General features: G+C 33.9%; 1 protein-coding gene across 2 annotated transcripts in view; it reads left to right on the top strand.

Moving 5' to 3' along the window:
- Positions 1–12,189: 12,189 nt before the first annotated feature.
- LOC115410818 (putative uncharacterized protein MYH16) overlaps positions 12,190–19,511 on the top strand; it is a 130,444-nt gene continuing 123,122 nt past the window's right edge. Inside the window, exon 1 of one of the 2 annotated variants that reach the window (XM_030122638.1) lies at positions 12,190–12,349. In XM_030122638.1, coding sequence (XP_029978498.1) covers positions 12,266–12,349 — 84 coding nt within the window. In that variant the 5' untranslated portion in view covers positions 12,190–12,265. The remainder of the gene's footprint in view (positions 12,350–19,511) is intronic. The other variant, XM_030122640.1, reaches the window with a different exon arrangement.

Genomic DNA, 19,511 nt, shown 5'->3' with positions numbered 1-19,511 from the left:
TTATGAGCTATTTTTGTTGTTATCATTATATTTGTCCAAACAAATGTACCTTTAGTTGTACCAGGCATTAAAATGAACAAGAAATTGAAAGAAACAAGGGTGGTCTAATAATTTTTTCCACAACTGTATTTGGCCTGTTTCTACAGCTGTTTTTGCAGTACAGCCTTTCACATTTAAGATCATGAGCATGAATGAATCTTACAAACTGAACCTTTAATATTTATACGTTGGCTCTTTTAGTTTGCCACATTCCACGACATCCCATCATTCTGTTAACAACGCTCCTGTAGTGCGATCCCTCCGGTGCCTTTGTGAATGTAAACCGCAACATATGTGAGATGTCAGTGGATGCAAATCTGATAAAAATGAGGCCCCCTTTTTTTTTTTTTTCTTTTTTTTTTCTTTTTTTTAGCCAGAGTTGTAATCTTTATGTCAAGACGCAGCTGCCAAACGGAGCCTTTAATTAATCAAATTCCATAAACGTGTGTCATGTACAGGCAGACGAGCAGCCGCCAACAAGCTGGAGCAGGACGTAGGTCGACGGCGGAGATGGCCCGTCTAAACTCTGACTCCAGATCAAAATCAGCCTCTGTCTCCTTGTTCCGTTGATCTGAATGTGGCTGATCCCAGACCTGCTCCCAAAGCAAAATTACAGACTCTATAGATTGACATCAGGAAAAAAAAAAAACAACAAATCAAACACTATAATTACACTGTGATAGAAGGCAGTTGGATTACTACAATTAACAGGTAAAAGCTGGTGATTATCCTGCTGCTTCATGGAAAAGTATTTTTCACTGCACCTTATGATCCTGTATTAACCCTCCGGTATCCGGGTGCACCTTTTAGGCACACTTTGCACTTCGTTTTAAAAAGCTTCATATTATTTTTCACAATTTAAATAAGGTTAGAATTCAAAAGTTGTTCATTTTTGCATGATCTTTAACCCTTTCATGCACTAATTATGTGAAATTTAGTCAAGAAATTTTTCTGCAGTGTTTTTATTCCTCTTTAGACATAAAAAAAACAAAAAAAAACCAATGTGTTCGATTTAAAAAAAAAAAAAAATGTTACAAAAATTTCCACTCAGCTGGACATCATGTATTTAATTTTTGAAGCAAAGAAACATGTATTTAAAATCTAATAACAAAAAATGATATGGAAAACTATGCAATAGAAACATTTTTAATGCTGCTAATCAGATGTTTTCTCACATTTGAACATTCTCTAATACTAGTTATTATTCACTGCATGGAGATAATATGCAAGAAAAAAAAAAGTTTAAAAAATACCTGTCAATTACAGTTTAATAACAATTAGCAATTGATTTATACTAAAACATGTCACTGCAAATCAGGTTTATCAAGAACAGCAAAGTTACAGCAATGGTCTGAATGTCAGTGTATTATGGGATGGTGCATAAGTGTCCACCGTGTCAGCTGATATGGAACTAAAACAACCAAAACCCTGAATATACAAGAGAACAGCTGGAGAAGAACTGTCCACTGGAGTGACCACTGTGCATGAAAGGGTTAAAATTCTGGCCACCAACTAAAATGTGCACATTGTAAACAAAAGAAAATTACAAGACTAGCATCTGTCTCCCAAGTGTGCCTAAAACGCACTATTTCTTCCATTTGATATGTATGATTAGGGCTGACCTTGATTTACAAAAATAAAATCAAATTAGAGCAGAAAAATAAATCAATATATAATATTTAATAGTTGGATTTATAGGTGTGCTATTTTGGCATACTTGATGACAGATGCTAGTATTTTTATTAATAATAATAATAATAATAATAATAATAATAATAATAATAATAATAATAATAATAATAATAATAATAATAAACTTTATTTGTATAGCACCTTTCATACAGAAATTGTAGCCCAAAGTGCTTCATATTGATTGAAAAAATACAATATTAAAATACATTAAGATTTGATTATACATCAAGAAATAAAATGAAATTTGAGAGAAATACAATAAAATAAAAATAAATATAAAAACAGCGCGCATTAAAATATTTGATTATGCATAGAATTTTTGAAGTGCAAGAAATAAGATCATTTGACCTAGCGCCAAAAATAATAATGCAAATTAACCAGTGTTAGAGTTAATCATTGACATATGCCAGGCTGCAAAAATCGAATAATATGTGATCCACTTTTTATGTAGTACACTGAAAAAATTATTTTTTTGTGTTTTTTGCATCCAAAAAAATGGTTTGTTTACATTACAAACACAGCATTGAAAGGGTTAAAAAATGTGACAATTATTGAGTATTTGGTATTTTTATTTACAGCTCAAGTTGATGAATTAGAAAAAAAGTGTAAAAAAAAAAATTAAAAACAAAGGAGACGAGTAACTGACATCCACAGTCACAGCAGAGAAATGGAGGCTTAAAACAGTATTTTTTAGAATATTTCTGTAAGCAGCTAATCTTACATTAACCCATGAAGACCCAAACAGACACCAGAGACCTAAACCATCCACCGAAAGAAAATGTTTAATACCTGTTGATCCACTAATTCTATTAACCCTCCGGTATCCAGGTGCACCTTTTAGGCACACTTTGCACTTCGTTTTAAAAAACTTCATATTATTTTTCACAATTTAAATAAGGTTAGCATTCAAAAGTTGTTCATTTTTGCGTGATCTTTAAAATTCTGGCCACCAACTAAAATGTGCACATTGTAAACAAAAGAAAATTACAAGACTAGCATCTGTCTCCTAAGTGTGCCTAAAACGCACTATTTCTTCCATTTGATATGTATGATTAGGGCTGACCTTGATTTACAAAAATAAAATCAAATTAGAGCAGAAAAATAAATCAATATATAATATTTAATAGTTGGATTTATAGGTGTGCATTTTTGGCACACTTGGTGACAGATGCTAGTATTTTTGATCATTTGACCTAGCGCCAAAAATAATAATGCAAATTAACCAGTGTTAGAGTTAATCATTGACATATGCCAGGCTGCAAAAATCAAATAATATGTGATTCACTTTTTATGTAGTATATTGAAAAAAATATTTTTTTGAGTTTTTGCATCCAAAAAAATGGTTTGTTTACATTACAAACACGGCATTGAAAGGGTTAAAAAATGTGACAATTATTGAGTATTTGGTATTTTTATTTACGGCTCAAGTTGATGAATTAGACAAAAAGTGTAAAAGAATTAAAAACAAACTGTATGAAAATTTTTTTGACATTATTCCACAAGTGTGCCAAAAAAGCACACTTGGTGCTTAGTAAGGGCCTTGCTGGACGGGATACCGGAGGGTTAACTTTGCTTTTATGTTGCGCTTTACCATTTTGTGGACTTAGCCCATAGCAAGGCAGATGGCTAAGATTACATCCCATAATCGTCTCAGCAAACATAACCACAGGTATATCCCTATCTCAGTCGGAAAGGTGAGCATTAAAGGGTTTACATATTTCTGTGGTTATGGTTGTGGTGATGGATTTGAGTGCTTGTGCGTGGACAGCCGTGGGTCGACCGCCCCACAGCGTCTCCGCACAACAGTAGGTGGCTTTCTTCAAGATGTGGCTCCCTGCCAGAGTAAACCCCTGCCAAACGTAAGCTCTACAAGAACATTAAGAGGGCAGCACAGCAATTCCTCTTGATTTTGAAAAGCTCTCACTCAGACAAGGGCTAAGACAAAGAATGGTTTGAGTGATATTAGCGCTTCGGTTGGTCATTAGCTGTTAGGAGGCTGAGGGTCGGTTTTAGAAAAGGCAGCCTGAGAAAATGTCTGCACTTCTTCCATTCCACCTTATAAGTATCCTTTTTTTTTGTCACATCCAACACTCAAGTTTGAGAAGAAGTTGTGAGTGTTTACTTGTTAAATGTGACAAAGCACATCTGTGAAAAAAATGGTAAAGTCAAAGAAAATTCGACTATTTCAGGACAGATGAGGTAAGTTTTCTCACACAGGTCACATAAAAGCAGTGGGAAAAAACCTGAAAAAAGTTTTTAAGTGAATGTAAGTAATACACATCTGTCAAATCAGTGGTGTAGTGGTCCCCCGAAAAGTGGGTGGGTAGTCCAGAAAAATGGCATCTTAGGAACAGTGGCATACAAGACTACTCTATTTAGTTTACCCAAAAATCCATCAGAAGAATTTGCTCACTATTATAAAATTATCATGACTTCAGTTTGTAGATATTACTGGTCACACAAGCAGCTGCATGAATGTAAATGTAGTCAACATGAGGCAAACATAGGATAGCACTAGCTGTTCATAACGTTAGCCTTTCATAACATTAGCTTACTCAAATAGTTGAACTTTTGGCAAAAAAAAAACTCTTCTCTAAATGTGTGGTCCTTAAAACTTACCTCAGAATTATATATTCCATGAAAGTAGGTTGTCTCAATATGTCACTCATTTGAAAGACGTTTATTCTGCCTTTCTTTTTCACATTTCCAATAATCGCAAATCTTTCAATGAGACGTGCAGTGACCTGTCAATCAACTGGGGTGGCATTGGCACCTGAGGTGGCCAATCAGGTTCCAGATGTGGCCAGCTCTTAGCAAAGCCCTGGCACTAAATTAGCAATATTGTCCTTGGCATGACCTGCCCTACTCTGCCTCTGATTGGCTCATCAGTCCTCATGCCTAAAGTTAACCAATCTAATCAGTGAAGGTACCAAGTCTTAGCCAATTAGAGGCAGAGTAGGGCGGGTCATGGCTTCACCATCCTACGGAAAAACATGAGCAATTTGGCTCGGATACTACTGAATGGTGCACATCAGGGGGATTTAGAAGTGGATATACGCACTGCTGACTGAAACATAAGTAGGTCTACTCCATATACCACCATATACCCTGGACTACACCACTGCTTCAAAGACAATGAAACATTTGCTACATACAGTTAATTTTGTGTTTTTGTCCAAAAACTCACTATTATTATTCAACACTATTGTTCTGTCCTCCTCCCATCGGCCTCAGTCATTCACAAGCTTTTTTTTTTCTCAGATTTTTATTTCTGACAAAAATAAATAAATAAATCCAAATTTCTCTGTGTTCACTGTGTGTTTTTCCCTAAATGTGTTTATTGTGCATTCTGACATTTTGCATTAGAAAAAGTTTATTTATTTATTTCATTTATTGGTTTATATAACAGGAACCATGCATATTTATGAACATTGCTGTATAAAAAATACACCCATGTAAATATGCCAAAATTATTAAAGATAACTACTTTTCATCTGTAGTCCCTAGGCAGGTGACAGAACAAGACATAAAACAACCAACATTAATACATCAATTTGAAGAGAGAAAGTTATGATAAGGTGTGTAGTCATCCTGTGTATTTTCAGTCCAAAACTGAGGCAGTTTTTACACAAAACCGCAATTTTCTTGACTTGTAACATCACATGCGTACACAACAACACAAATCAAAATGAATTTAAAAATTACTCATGAATTAATGAAATATTTATTTTGAAAATGTAGAACAATACAAATAAATGAATAAATGTATTTATTTATTTTATTTTCAACAAAAGCTTATTAATTTCAATCACAAATTCAAGTCATTACTTACATGAATCTATATTTATGCAACATGTACAGATTATATCAATCAATATAATCATTATCATGTGTATAATTCTACATCATAATCCACTACATAACTACTATGTGCTATAATTTAGAGTTATATACAACCCCTTGTAATTTATACTACATATGACTATCTCAATTGTATTTTTTACAAAACCCACAATCTATTAGTTTATATAAATATAGAATATAAGATAAATAATCTATACATGCATTTGATTATAAATGAGGTCCCATGGTGCACAACTGGAATGCACTGGACTTCAAGATAAAATGTTAAGATACAGCTAAAAATCTTAAGAAAAAAAAAAAAAAAAAAAATCATGTAGATGACAACATTAGGTCTGTTATTTTCCATATTTATGTTGACATCTTTGGAAATATTCCTGAAGTTATCAAGTGTTATTGCTTATCTTAAAATATGCGATTGTGTAATTGCAAAAAAAAAGAGGAAAAAAGTGGTGACATGTTCTAAGAGTTAAATGAAAATAGTGGAAGCTGAACATTCAAAGCCGCAGACAGGCATCAAATGAAAGGAAAATAAACATGATGGAGGTACTGATATTTAATATTGTACGATCTCTTTTTCACAAAACAGTGTAATATCTGATAGAAGTCTATTTACAGAAACTGTCAGAAACAATTTTATTAACATTTTTTTTTTAATAGGAATACATTTAAATTTCATTTGAGGTACTTTTTCATTGACACATGTAAAAGTTAATCTAAGCTGAAATCTAAATGTGACTTAAGCTTGCTTTGACATCATACTGTACATTCACTGACAGAATAAATGAACTGTGACATAAAGAAGGGGTTTTTTTATGAGCGTAGGTCAAATTCTTGAGCTCCGCACACATGCTGACATCCGCTCGACTCGGCGCTTTGAAAAATACAAACCAGAAACCAACTGTCATCTGATCCCTGCTCTAACAATAAGCCTGTAAAAAAAAAAAAAAAAAAAAAAAAAAAAAAAAATCCAAACTTTCCACTGCCAGGTTGATTAAAACCTAAATGACCTGCTCCCTTCATACCGTCAAGATGAAACAAGATAAATTACCCTGTGCTGTCATTTCTCCTTGTTGTAAAATAAACATATCATTTTATGCATGATTTGCTGCCGCCTGCAGCCGGCAGACGCCACAAAGGAGACGAGTAACTGACACATTCACAGTCACAGCAGAGAAATGGAGGCTTAAAACAGTATTTTTTAGAACATTTCTGTAAGCAGCTAATCCTACATTAACCCATGAAGACCCAAACAGGCACCAGAGACCTAAACCATCCACTGAAAGAAAATGTTTAATACCTGTTGATCCACTAATTCTATTAACCCTCCGGTATACGGGTGCGCCTTTTAGGCACACTTTGCTCTTCGTTTTAAAAAACTTCATATTATTTTTCACAATTTAAATAAGATTAGAATTCAAAAGTTGTTCATTTTTGTATGATCTTTAAAATTCTGGCCACCAACTAAAATTTGCACATTGTAAACAAAAGAAAATTACAAGACTAGCATCTGTCTCCCAAGTGTGCCTAAAACGCACTGTTTCTTCCATTTGATATGTATGATTATGATTAGGGCTGACCTTGATTTACAAAAATAAAATCAAATTAGAGCAGAAAAATAAATCAATATATAATATTTAATAGTTTGATTTATAGGTGTGCATTTTACGCACACTTGGTGACAAATCCTAGTATTTTGGAACATTTGACCTAGCGCCAAAAATAATAATGCAAATGCACCAATGTTGCCGGTAATCATTGACATATGCCAGGCTGCAAAAATCAAATAATATGTTAACCCAATTTTTATGTAGTGTATTGAAAAAATAATAATTTTTTGTGTTTTTTGCATCTAAAAAAATTATTTGTTTACATTACAAACTTGACATTTAAAGGGTTAAAAAAAAATGTGACAATTATTGAGTATTTGGTATTTTTATTTACAGCTCAAGTTGATGAAATAGAAAAAAGTGTAAAAAAAAAATTAAAAACAAACTGTATGAAAAAAAAATTTGACATTATTCCACAAGTGTGCGAAAAAGGCACACTTAAGTGCTTAGTAAGGGCCTTGCTGGATGGGATACCGGAGGGTTAATACGTGTAAATAATTGGTGCAAAATGCAGTTTTGTTTTTTTTTTAATCTTTTCATGGTCATCAGATATGACGTGAACATGGAAACACCATCATCTTCTACATCATTGACTCATCAGTAAAACCCATGGAGTTTGATAAATGACAGTGGATGGAGATGCTTGTTTTTATGTTCAGATATTGATATCTTTGCTGAAAAAGTCATTTTTTCTTCAGTTTATTCTGTTTCTGATACAATATCCCTAAACTTAATCTGGGATTTTTTGAACATGTACATGATCAGTAACTAAATGTCAGAAAATACATGATTTACACTGAAAAAATGCAAAATACAGAGGATAATAGTGTAATAAATGGTGATAAATTGCTTAAGAAAGGTTAAGTATACAGAAAAATTCATTTGGGAACAGTCATAAAAGTAGCACTGGGTCTTTATGGGTTAATAATTAGATTGAACTATTATTTGTAATTTCTTATATTATTTGTTTTTATTGTCATTTTGTTTTGCAGCTGCCAAGGAAGATGCTGGTAAATTACTTTTCACTATAGCATTACAATGACAATTCTAATTTGATTTCATTGGGTTTAGAAAAATAATGGAGAGAATAACAACAATAAGTCTCAACACATTTTACTGGTGCTACAAGCCAGAGGGATTTTATATAAACTACAAAACATGTATATTGTTATTTTCTTAGGGGAAAGGTGGAAATCTAAATAGCTAAGAAATAAAACAATCAAACTGGTTATAAATGACGACATGATAAGACAAAAAAAAAGATGATTACAGACTGATTTAGCAGGAGATAATATTTGATATTATGTTCACTTTAATGGCCTCAAATTTCACATGTTCTGATGAATAAAAATAAGTGGTTTTAGTTAGTTAGTTTGTTTGTTTATGATTAGATTTTCACTAAAAAATGCAAAATGCAAAGGATAATATTACAATAAATCGTGATAAATTGCTTAGAAAAGGTTAAATATAGAGAAAACATCATTCACAAAAATAGCTTAAGGTCTTTAAGACCTCTTAAATCCTGATCCATTTGTTTCTAGTGGGAATCATTTCAATGTAACACAAAACAATGGATCAGCTGAAAACAGAGGCTTTGTTCACAGAAAACTGTTCTGATCAGAAAAAAGCACAGGTAAGACAAAATACATAACCATCACTTCATAGTGTGAACTTTATTTTGCTCTTCTTTGTCTCATTCAGTGAGTTTTAGTACTTGAGAAATTCTACTTCTACTGTTGGATCTGCTTTTGTCTCTTTGTTTTGTCTTTTTTTTTTTTAATGAAATTATACATGACATACAATGCTTTGTCTTTGACATTTAAGTGCTTGTTGTTAGAGTTGTGTTCTGTTTTCCAAAAATTGGTTTATTTAGTTGGTTTATTGGTATATTTAACTTTTCTTACATCCAAATGGGTCATATCTGATGACCATGAAAAGATGAAAAAATGCATTTTACAGCAATTATTTCAATGTATTAACAGGTTTAGTGGTTCAGAAGTTATTAAACAGTTTAGATCAGTAGATAATTTTGACTGACAGTGGCTGTTTGGGTCTTTATGGGTTAAGATGAGATTATGACCTGTGCTCTGATCCAGAAGCAGAAGCTGTGAGACATTCACTGCAGTGGGATTTTTACATTTTAGCAGCTGTTTTTAATGTCATACTTTTGCACAAAGCAGTGGTAACTGTATGCATATTGTCGATTGTTATGCATTCATAGTAATACTGACATAATCTGATCATTTTAAAGCCCTACAGATGATGCTCCACTAACATCAGTGTGGAACCAGTGAGACTCTGTAGTTCAGACTTATATTTAACTCTATTCAGATTCAGATTATCTGTATCTATGTATGCTATAGTGGATAGAAGGCCTCAGTTATTGCAGCACATGCTAATAATTAAAAAAAAATCAAACTCAAGAAAAGAGAAATCATATTGTCACCTTCCTGAACAATTGCCTAAATAATTTTTCAGATTTTTCAAGAAATGCAAAAAACTTAACCAGAAATGGAGTATTTGATGATTTAGGAAGAAGAAAAAGTTATTTTAAAAGATTATTTTAGGAAGGTGATGATATAACAAGTCAAGTCAAGCACTTTTGATTTAGTAAAGCTGTGAGTGACCAGTATATTTTTTGACCTTTTCTTTCAATGGACACACAAATATAATAATAATAATAATAATAATAATAATAATAAATACTACTGATAATAAATACTACTCCAAATAATTTTGTGCATTAAACCATATCCTATCCAACCTTTGGCATGGTCAGCATGTGCATAGCTGTAAATTATATATAGCTTTTTTGATTTTTGATTTGTCTTTATTTCTGATTTTGCACTTCTTTTACTCTTGTGTGCTGTTGTACTTTGCTGCTGTAAAACCTGGAATTTCCCCGTGTGGGACTAATAAAGGCATATCTTACTACTACTACTACTACTACTACTACTAATAATAACTAGAAAAGCACTCGGAGAGCACAGACCTCCGCCAAGGCAGATCAATGCCCGTCCCACCACCCCTGTGCCAGTATTTTTTTTTTTTAATTTTATTTATTTTATTTTGTTCATGGTTGTGCATTTCATCAGTAAACATTCAATAATCATCAAGTAAACAAACATATACATACCCATGCTTGAAAAGGAGCAGGATGAAGAAAATCTTATATTTTCTGCCCCCTTCTAAATAATAATAACCTTAATGGTTAACCATACACAACTAGCTATAAAATCATACTCTATAAAGTCAGACAAACCAACTAAATACATCCAAAAAAAGTACCAAATGAATACAAAACCAAGTGCAAAAGTACATATCCAGAAAGTACAAAACATAAGTAAATATAAACCTCATGAAATGATGCAAAAACATTTTACCAATCCAAAGCAAGTAAATAAATATGTCACAAAATACAAAACGAATACGAAGCCAAATGGAAAAACTTATAACTGTTCATATAATCTCATTGTTCTTTCTTTATACACTTTTTTCAGTTGGAATATGTTTTTACATTCCTTCAGCTCATTATAAAGAGAATTCCAGAGTTGAACACCAACCACTGATACACACATCGGCTTCAAAGTTGTCCGTGCAAACTGGTGTTTGAAATGACCTTTCCTTCTATCCTCAATGTATCAACATTTCCTGAAATTTTCATCCAAATCTGTCTGTAACTTTTTGAGTTATCTTGCACACGGACAGACAGACAACCAGTGCTGGCAAAAACATAACCTCCTTGGCGGAAGTAACAACAACAACAACAACAACAACAACAACAACAACAATAATAATAATAATGAATTGCATTTATAAAGCACTTTTCATTCAACTCAATTAAAGTGCGACAAAAAAAGTTATTCTGACAGTTAAAGCAGTATCTTTATTTATGTGACCACTAGGGGGCAGCAGACCAACCTGTAAACCTATCATGAACATACAGGGGTTGGACAAAATAATGGAAACACCTTAAAAAATCAACAAAATATAATTTAATATGGTGTAGGTCCACCTTTTGCGGCAATTACAGCCTCAATTCTCCGAGGTATTGATTCATACAACTTGTGAATTGTTTCCAAAGGAATTTTAAGCCATTCTTCAGTTAGAATACCCTCCAACTCTTTTAGAGACGATGGCGGTGGAAATCAACGTCTTACTTGAATCTCTAAAACTGCCCATAAATGCTCAATAATGTTGAGGTCTGGGGACTGTGCCGGCCATACGAGATGCTCAACTTCATTAGAATGTTCCTCATGCCATTCTTTAACAATTCTAGCTGTATGGATTGGGGCATTATCATCTTGAGATGAAGGTGTTTCCATTATTTTGTCCAACCCCTGTATGGTAAAATACAAGCTTTTTAATAAATACTTTTTTATGGATTTATTTTATTCTCCAACAATTAATGAAAAAATATCTCCCTACATACAGTAAATACTCACTGGTTTCCTATTGGGTGTTTTAACAGCAGTGTGTTTAATGATATAAAGTGTAATATAACATTCCGTACATGCACATGCAAACAAACTTTCCTCATATACTGCACTTGTTGTTTGCTGTGACTCATAGTTAATATATCTGAGTACTAATTTGGGGTGTTATTAACCCACTCAGGAATGCACTGAGGTGTGAATGTGTGTGGTGGGAGCTGTTGTTGTCTCTTTGTGTTGAACCGCTGTCAGAATGCAGCTCGACTTAAAGCATGAGTAGTGTGTGTATGCATGCGTGTCTGGCATGAGGGGTGGAGTGGGAGGGTGTGTAGAGCTATAGCGTATATGTGTGTATATGTGTGTGTGTTGTTCAAGCTCACTGGTGTTTTGCTTTTGCTCATTACCTCCCTCCCTCCTGTTGCTGTCAGGGTCAGGTAGCAGGCGTAACACACTTTCACACACACTTACACACACCCCTCTCCCTCTCTCTTTCTCTCTCTCTCTCTTTTTCTTGAACACACACATATTTACACACCCACAGCCTCAGGACAGCACACACATCCCCATGCTTCACTTCCTCCCCAGAGCCCACTCGGGTGAAGACAGCATGGGCGTCTGTGATCTGTGAGGATGGAGAAGAGAGTGTGTGTGATCCAGACTGACTTCCACCAGTACAGACCCACCATCGCCCTCCACAGCAGACCCCTGGCACATGTAAGACAACCTGCCTCCTTTGGGTGTTTCCTCATGTTTCTGTCCCTGCCTTGTTCACACCTCACACCTTTCTTCTATTTTCCATTCTCTGAGCTTTGTTTTTGTCACTTAATTCTGCAGCATGTTGCATTTCATTGGGCTCCTGTTTGCAGCCCATCCACATCGTATAGAAAGTGGAGCTCTTCACTCAATAGGGGGCGTCAGAGAGCAGAGGATAGGGAGTATTTGCATGTGGCGACTGTTTATGACACACTAGTTGTAAAAGGGGCTGCACCATATTCAGTGTTTTTCAGTGCAGTTATATGTTATAATTTAGCCCTATCAGCCCACCCGCGGGCCTAAGAAATTATATTAATATTCATCTACTATAAAAATATAATAAATCAGGACAATGGATGTTTTTTTCAACTTTTGCTCAAAGTTTAGACCCTAATGTTAATAAAAGTACATCAAAAGTATGTTTTAGTGCAAACTTTAATGTTCAAACATGATTTTTAATCTTTGTGGGGTGAAATATACTGTGGCATGTTTGCCGCAGTGCATTATGGGTAGTGGGTACTATGTTGTAAATGTGTTATTTTTATGCTCAAAAATTCAGCGGGGTTATTGTGTAGTTATTATGTATGTAGTTATTGTATAGTTTTGACTTAATATGTGTATGGCAATGCTTATTGGACTTTTTGTTTATTTTTTTCTGTATTTTTATAATTTATAAAGTTGCACCCTGAGTGAGAGCCATTGGCAGAGCAATGGCTATCCTGTTGTGATTATTTCTGACTTGTTTTTTTTGCCTGTCAAAATTAAAAGCACAACTTGTGCTCATATCTGACAATGAACTAACTCTCTGCTTAGCTTCCACCTACACTAAAGTTTACTATGAAAAATCTCTGATTCGAACAATTAATTTATGCGTATTGTCGTCAATTCAGCTGAAAAAAAACAGGCGAGGATAAAAAATTCTAATTTCTCTTTTAGTTTGTTACAGTTTACTCAGGCATAGTAATAGATACAATATTTTAGACAATGGGAATAGATTCTGTGAGGTCTCTAAATGTCCATAGACACCAAGAACATCCATATGAACCTTATTATTGTGAAGTAATTCTTCATTTACTTTGGGTATGTCTTTTTAGGCGTTTTTCCCCTGAAAATATGGTCAGGGTTAAACAGGTTAATAGAGATGCATATGTCACATGTTGTCATCGACGAACATAGAGATCGCAGAGGAATGCAAACACAAGAGGGTCAAAACACAATAATTTACAAATTTTAATTGATTGCCATTCAAACATTTATTTCAATATAAAGTAGCTCCTTGTTTTGGATAATCCCTTACGGTCCAACTAAAGCAAAAAATGAATTTAACCCTTTCATGCACGAATTATGAGAACCTTAATCAAAATTTTTTCCTGAGTGTTTTTATTCCTCTTTAGGCATGAAAAAAACAATGTGATTGATTTTTTGTTTTCCTGAAAAATAAAATAAATAAATAAAATAAAAATATTTTTTAAAAAATGTAAAAATACATTAAAAAAAGTAATAATGACAAAAAAATTCTTATGAACCTATTTTTCATGAAGTTGCAAAAATATCCACTCAGCTGGACACCACACGTTTAATTTTTGACGCACAGAAACATGTATTTACTGATAAATTGTGTGGAAACTGTGGGGAAGGCTTGTGATTCTGGGGGTTTATCCTCAGGAGAGATCTATATAACATTACCAATTCATGTCAGAAAAGACGTAGTGTCTTAAAAGTTTAATAAAAATATGAGCAAAAAAAAAAATAATAATAATGAAAAGAACAACAAAATCCATGAATATACAAGAGAACAGCTGTAGAATAGCTGTCCACTGTAGTGACCACTATGCATGAAAGGGTTAAAAGCAAAAATGTGAGTCATTTAGCAACACTAATCTGTCACATTGTCTCTAAAATGTCCCGTCACAGAGATTTCAAATTCTGTGTTTTGGCCCAAGAAAAGAATCACAAATAATGAAACACTAGACAAAACAGCCACGAGTATACATGTAATATGGTTCAAAATCCTATCGCACGGTTTACATGAATTAATAATTTTTATGCATTTTTTTCTTATCGTTAACGTCAGCAAGTGAAGTGCCATTTGCTTTGACATATTTATGTTTATATTTCTGTAAAAAGAGGAATTGAGGGAGGACTGCAGTGGCCCAGAGGTGCAACAGCCCAAAAATTTATCCATTTAAGAAAAAAAAAGAGAACAGCCCAAAAATTACCCATACAAGAAAAAAAAAAAAAACAGCCCAAAAAAATTATCCACTATAAGAAAAAAAGAGAACAGCCCAAAAAATTATCCACTGTAAGAAAAAAAGAGAACAGCCCAAAAAATTATGCACTATAAGAAAAAAAAGACAACAGCCCAAGAAATTAACCACTATAAGAAAAAAAAAGACAACAGCCTAAAAATTACCCACTAGCCAAAAAATGGTACACTATAAGAAAAAAAAAGACAACAGCCCAAAAATTATCCACTATAAGAGAAAAAAGACAACAGCCCAAGAAATTAACCACTATAAGAAAAAAAGACGACAGCCAAAAAATTATCCTCTAGCCCAAAAAATGGTACACTATAAGAAAAAAAAAAGACGACAGCCCAAAAATGATCCACTATAAGAAAAAAAAGACAACAGCCCAAGAAATTATCCACTAGCCCAAAAAATGATCCACTATAAGAAAAAAAAGATAACAGCCCAAAAAATTATCGACTGTAAGAAAAAAAAAGACAACAGCCCAAAATATTATCCACTATAAGAAAAAAAAGACAATATCCCAAAAAATTATCCACTGTAAGAAAAAAAAAAAAAACATCATCCAAAATTTCAATTAAGGGGGCGCTGTTTACCCAAAAGGTCTCTTGCTTTAAAATTAAGGCCACCACAAAAAATAAAAGCATAGGCTGAAAATGTTTAAGGCCTTCAGCTAATGTGGCTAATGCTAAGGAAGTAACCCACTGGAAGTGGAGGTCAGTGCACTAAAAATAAAGTTATTTTTAAAATATTTACATTAATATAATTTGCAAAGCGGTTAAGCGATTAATCAAGGTTCTTGTATCTGCTTAAGGTTAGGCCTGGGTGTTAAATGGTTAAGGTTAGGGTTCGGTTCGGTATGGTTGGGGTTAGTTTTCATCTGTAAATGACCCTTGTGTGCACTGTGTGAAGGTTCATTGCTAAGCTAATGCTAACGCGAAAACTTGACCCCCAAATGGCGTTGGGACACCGATAGGGGGCGTTTGGAATGAGAAAGTTGAGAGGGGTGTGTTGAGACTGAAATGGGGGGCGTTAGTCTGTATAAGTATCAGTATCAAGCATGTTATGTCAATGGTGAATTTCCCTGTCCCCCTGTCCCCCCCCGGGTCCTCCATAATAAGGTACATCACGTACACTACCCCTACCCCCATTGCAATTTTTTTCGGGGGTGGGGGGCGTATTTGCTCAAAAAAGGTTGAAAGAGACCAAGCTAAAGCCAAACTTTCATCGTCATTCATTTAATAATTGCAATATTACTGATCAACTTCATCCATTTCAATATGATAAAACACTTAGGAAAGGTTAAATGTGTGTGTGTGTGTGTGTGTGTGTGTGGGGGGGTTAATTGGGAGACTGGCAAAAAAATTGTTGTAGGTTTTGAAGGTCTTTAAACACTCCAGCAGGTTACTATTTTGTGTTTTCCTGTTGACCTCTGACCCTGTCACATCTCCATAACTTCCTCTAATATTCACATGTGCCTTGCATCTTGCAAATATGTAGCATTAGTTTTAAAGAATGAGGATCAAGAGCACTGCAAACAGACACTTACTCATATAAAAACATACAGGTAGAAGCCAGTGTGTGCTTTTGCTGCTACTTTTAAATAGGTGATAGATGTAAATGCATTCAGCGTTAGATTCCATTGTTATATTGATTAACTGGTCATATAGAACTCTAGGTCCATTAGAGCAGTCTTCCTAAAATGGGGGTACTTGACATTTTTTGGGAAAAATACACTGAATAAGTAATCATGTACTGAATACAACATAAACAATGGGAATTAATGCTGGAATATGAAACACAATGAATACATTAATATAATAAAACGGACACTCCTGACCTTATTTCATTTCAATATTTTTATAAACTCAGAGCTCCCCCCCACCCCCCCTAAGCTTTGGTAACATTTTAAAAACAATTCTATTTTATATTATTCAAGATGAGTTTAGTTGAGAAATTAAGCCATTATTTTATGTTGATGAAAGGTTCATTTATTCATTAAGGACCAACTCATTTATTTCTACAATTTACTTATAAAGATTTGTTATTTTTAATATATTTCAGTTTACGGCGAAAATTTACTTAGGGGGTCAAATGAGTGGCCATTTTTGTCAAAAAAAAAAAAAAGTTGTAAGAAATGCATAGAACTGTGTTGAAATAATACTAATACATTTGTGCACAGACTACTGATATTATTTGACAGTGGAAGCTATATTTTCAGAAATATTGGATTTTGAATAGCACGTGTATGTGAAAACTTTTGCTGGTGGACGGACGTGACATTACCCATGATCCTCTGGTCAGTACCAGTACTTTATTAGTAATAAACTTATATACTTACTATTGCTAATTCTCCTTTTATTCATAAATGTTAGTATTGTGGATCTAAAACAATAACAGCTGACACAAAAACACAAAATGTGGCAGTGGACGGATGTGACATGGTTGTTACAGATCCCATCATACTGATGCTCGGCAGCCATGTCACCGTTTCCACAAATGATCCCTGTGCAAAAACTAGGATCAGAATTATTTATTGTATAGTTTATCATCATACTAAAGAGTAAATAACAATATAGAATTGTTATTTCTTTATAAAAATGCTTATTTTTAGAAAACAGTTGATTTAAAAAGTGACATGTGACATTCTTAACCCTTTCATGCATGAATTATGTGAACCTTTATCAAGATTTTTTTCCGGAGTGTTTTTATTCCTCTTCAGACATGAAAAAAAAAAACCAATGCAGTAGATTTTTTTTATGAATCTATTTAATCATGGAGTTACAAAAAGTGTTCACTCAGCTGGTCACCATGCGTTTAATTTTAGAAGCAATGAAACATGTATTTACTGATATACAACGTGAAAAATATGAAATAAAAACATTTTTAATGCTGCTAATCTGATGTTTTCTCACATTTTAATATACCTGCATGGAGATAATATGCAAAAAAACAAACAAATTTTCGTTTTAAAAAAACCCCAAAACTGTTTATTTCAGTCTAGTAACAATTAGCAGTATTTTCCATTCGAACATGTTACTGCACATCAGGTTTATCTGCAGCAAAGTTACAGTAATGGTGTGAGTTGCAGCGTATGGGATGATGCTCAAAACAACAAATCCATAAATATTCAAGAAAACACCTTTGATCAGCTGTCCACTGTAGTGACCACTATGCATGAAAGAGTTAATGTATGTATTGGTGTAACATAAGCAGGATGGATCAGCACCATACTCCATATTGCAACCTGTAAAAATCAAACATGTGATATGTAGGATAGAATCTTGTAAAAAAAAAAAATTGGGGAATCTGAAAGAATAGAATATTTGTTTTTCAGGTAAATTCAGTTCAAATATAACTTGGCCATTTGTGACATGAAAAGATAGCATTAATTGTGATGAAATTGGACATTTTTGACCTGAAAACATAGTTCATATGACCATCAACATGTTGCAACAGAACTGAAATCCTGTAAATTTGCATAACTTGCATTTACCGACACAACGTTCCTTTGGGGATTCACTTATATTGATTTCTTATGCACAAAGACATAAATAAGACCTCTAAGCAAATTTTAGCCAAGTTAAATATGTTACTTGTTTACAAAGTTTTGAAAATTAAAACAGTCACCTTTGGCACAGGAACAACTTTTGCCCCGTTTTTTCAATCAAAAATGCTTAAGTGAGAGTTGGAGGTACTTGGCTAAAAACATACAGGGTGGGGACGCAAAATTTACAATATTTTGAGGCAGGGATTGAAAGACAGTGTATGACCAGTTAGTTTATTGAAAGTCATGAGAATTTATTTGCCACAAGAAAATTGTGAAGAAAAATGTTTTTATTCTGTGTCCTCCTTCTTTCTCAATAACTGCCTTCACACGCTTCCTGAAACTTGCGCAAGTGTTCATCAAATATTCGGGTGACAACTTCTCCCATTCTTCTTTAATAGTATCTTTAAGAAAGTCCACATTGCTGTGTGATGTTCTATTGGTAGCATGTTCTAAAACGCCCCAAATAGCAGAATCCAGAGGGTTTAGATCTGGGCTAAAAGGCGGCCATAAACATGATTCCCAAAAATTGCTGAAGTTGGATTTGTTGCTGTTGTCAACAAGTGTTTTGGTGTTCTTGTGTAAGATTTTAACTTCAAATCATATTTTACTGCATTTCTAACGGTCTTGTTGTCTACCTCAAGTTCAATTGCCATTTTTCTCATGGATTTGGTTGGATCCTTTAGGATTTTGGATTTGAGAGCTTTAATAAAAGCTTTGGTACGTTTTTTGTTGCTTCCTCCACTTCCAGACTTTCTCGTAATAGTTTTGCTCATAGTCGTTCTCTTCTTTACATTATAAACAGTCTTTATGGACACTCCAACTATTTTTGAAATCTCCTTTGGTGTGACGAGTGCATTCAGCAAATCACACACTCTTTGACGTTTGCTTTCCTGATTACTCATATGGGCAAAAGTTTCTGAAAAAGTATGGATAATAGTGTTAGGTATGATTATGACATCAACATATGTTTGGTTTCAAAACAATTGACGTAGTGCCTGCTGAGAAAAAACAACTAAATGTTCATTGTAAATTTTGCTTCCCCACCCTGTATATATTTCAGGGGGTAGTCCACTGTAAAAAGTCTGAGAGCCACTGCATTAGAGAGCTTTCAACATGACTAGTGTTTGATAAATGACTGCACACATGGACCACCTTCTTGTATGTGCAGACCATGATGGTTCTTTCAGTGGATGAATGCTGGTCTGGCTCTTGTCTCTTCATGCCTCTGCTCATATTTGCACATGCACATACATATACAGGTAGCGCCGGTCATCCAGCAGCTTGAACAACATGAAAAGAAGTGTGGTTTTCTCTTTTGATGATG

This window comes from Sphaeramia orbicularis, chromosome 19, assembly GCF_902148855.1.
Source record: "Sphaeramia orbicularis chromosome 19, fSphaOr1.1, whole genome shotgun sequence".
Taxonomy (NCBI): Eukaryota; Metazoa; Chordata; class Actinopteri; order Kurtiformes; family Apogonidae; genus Sphaeramia; species Sphaeramia orbicularis.
This window is presented reverse-complemented; position numbering and strand designations above follow the sequence as displayed.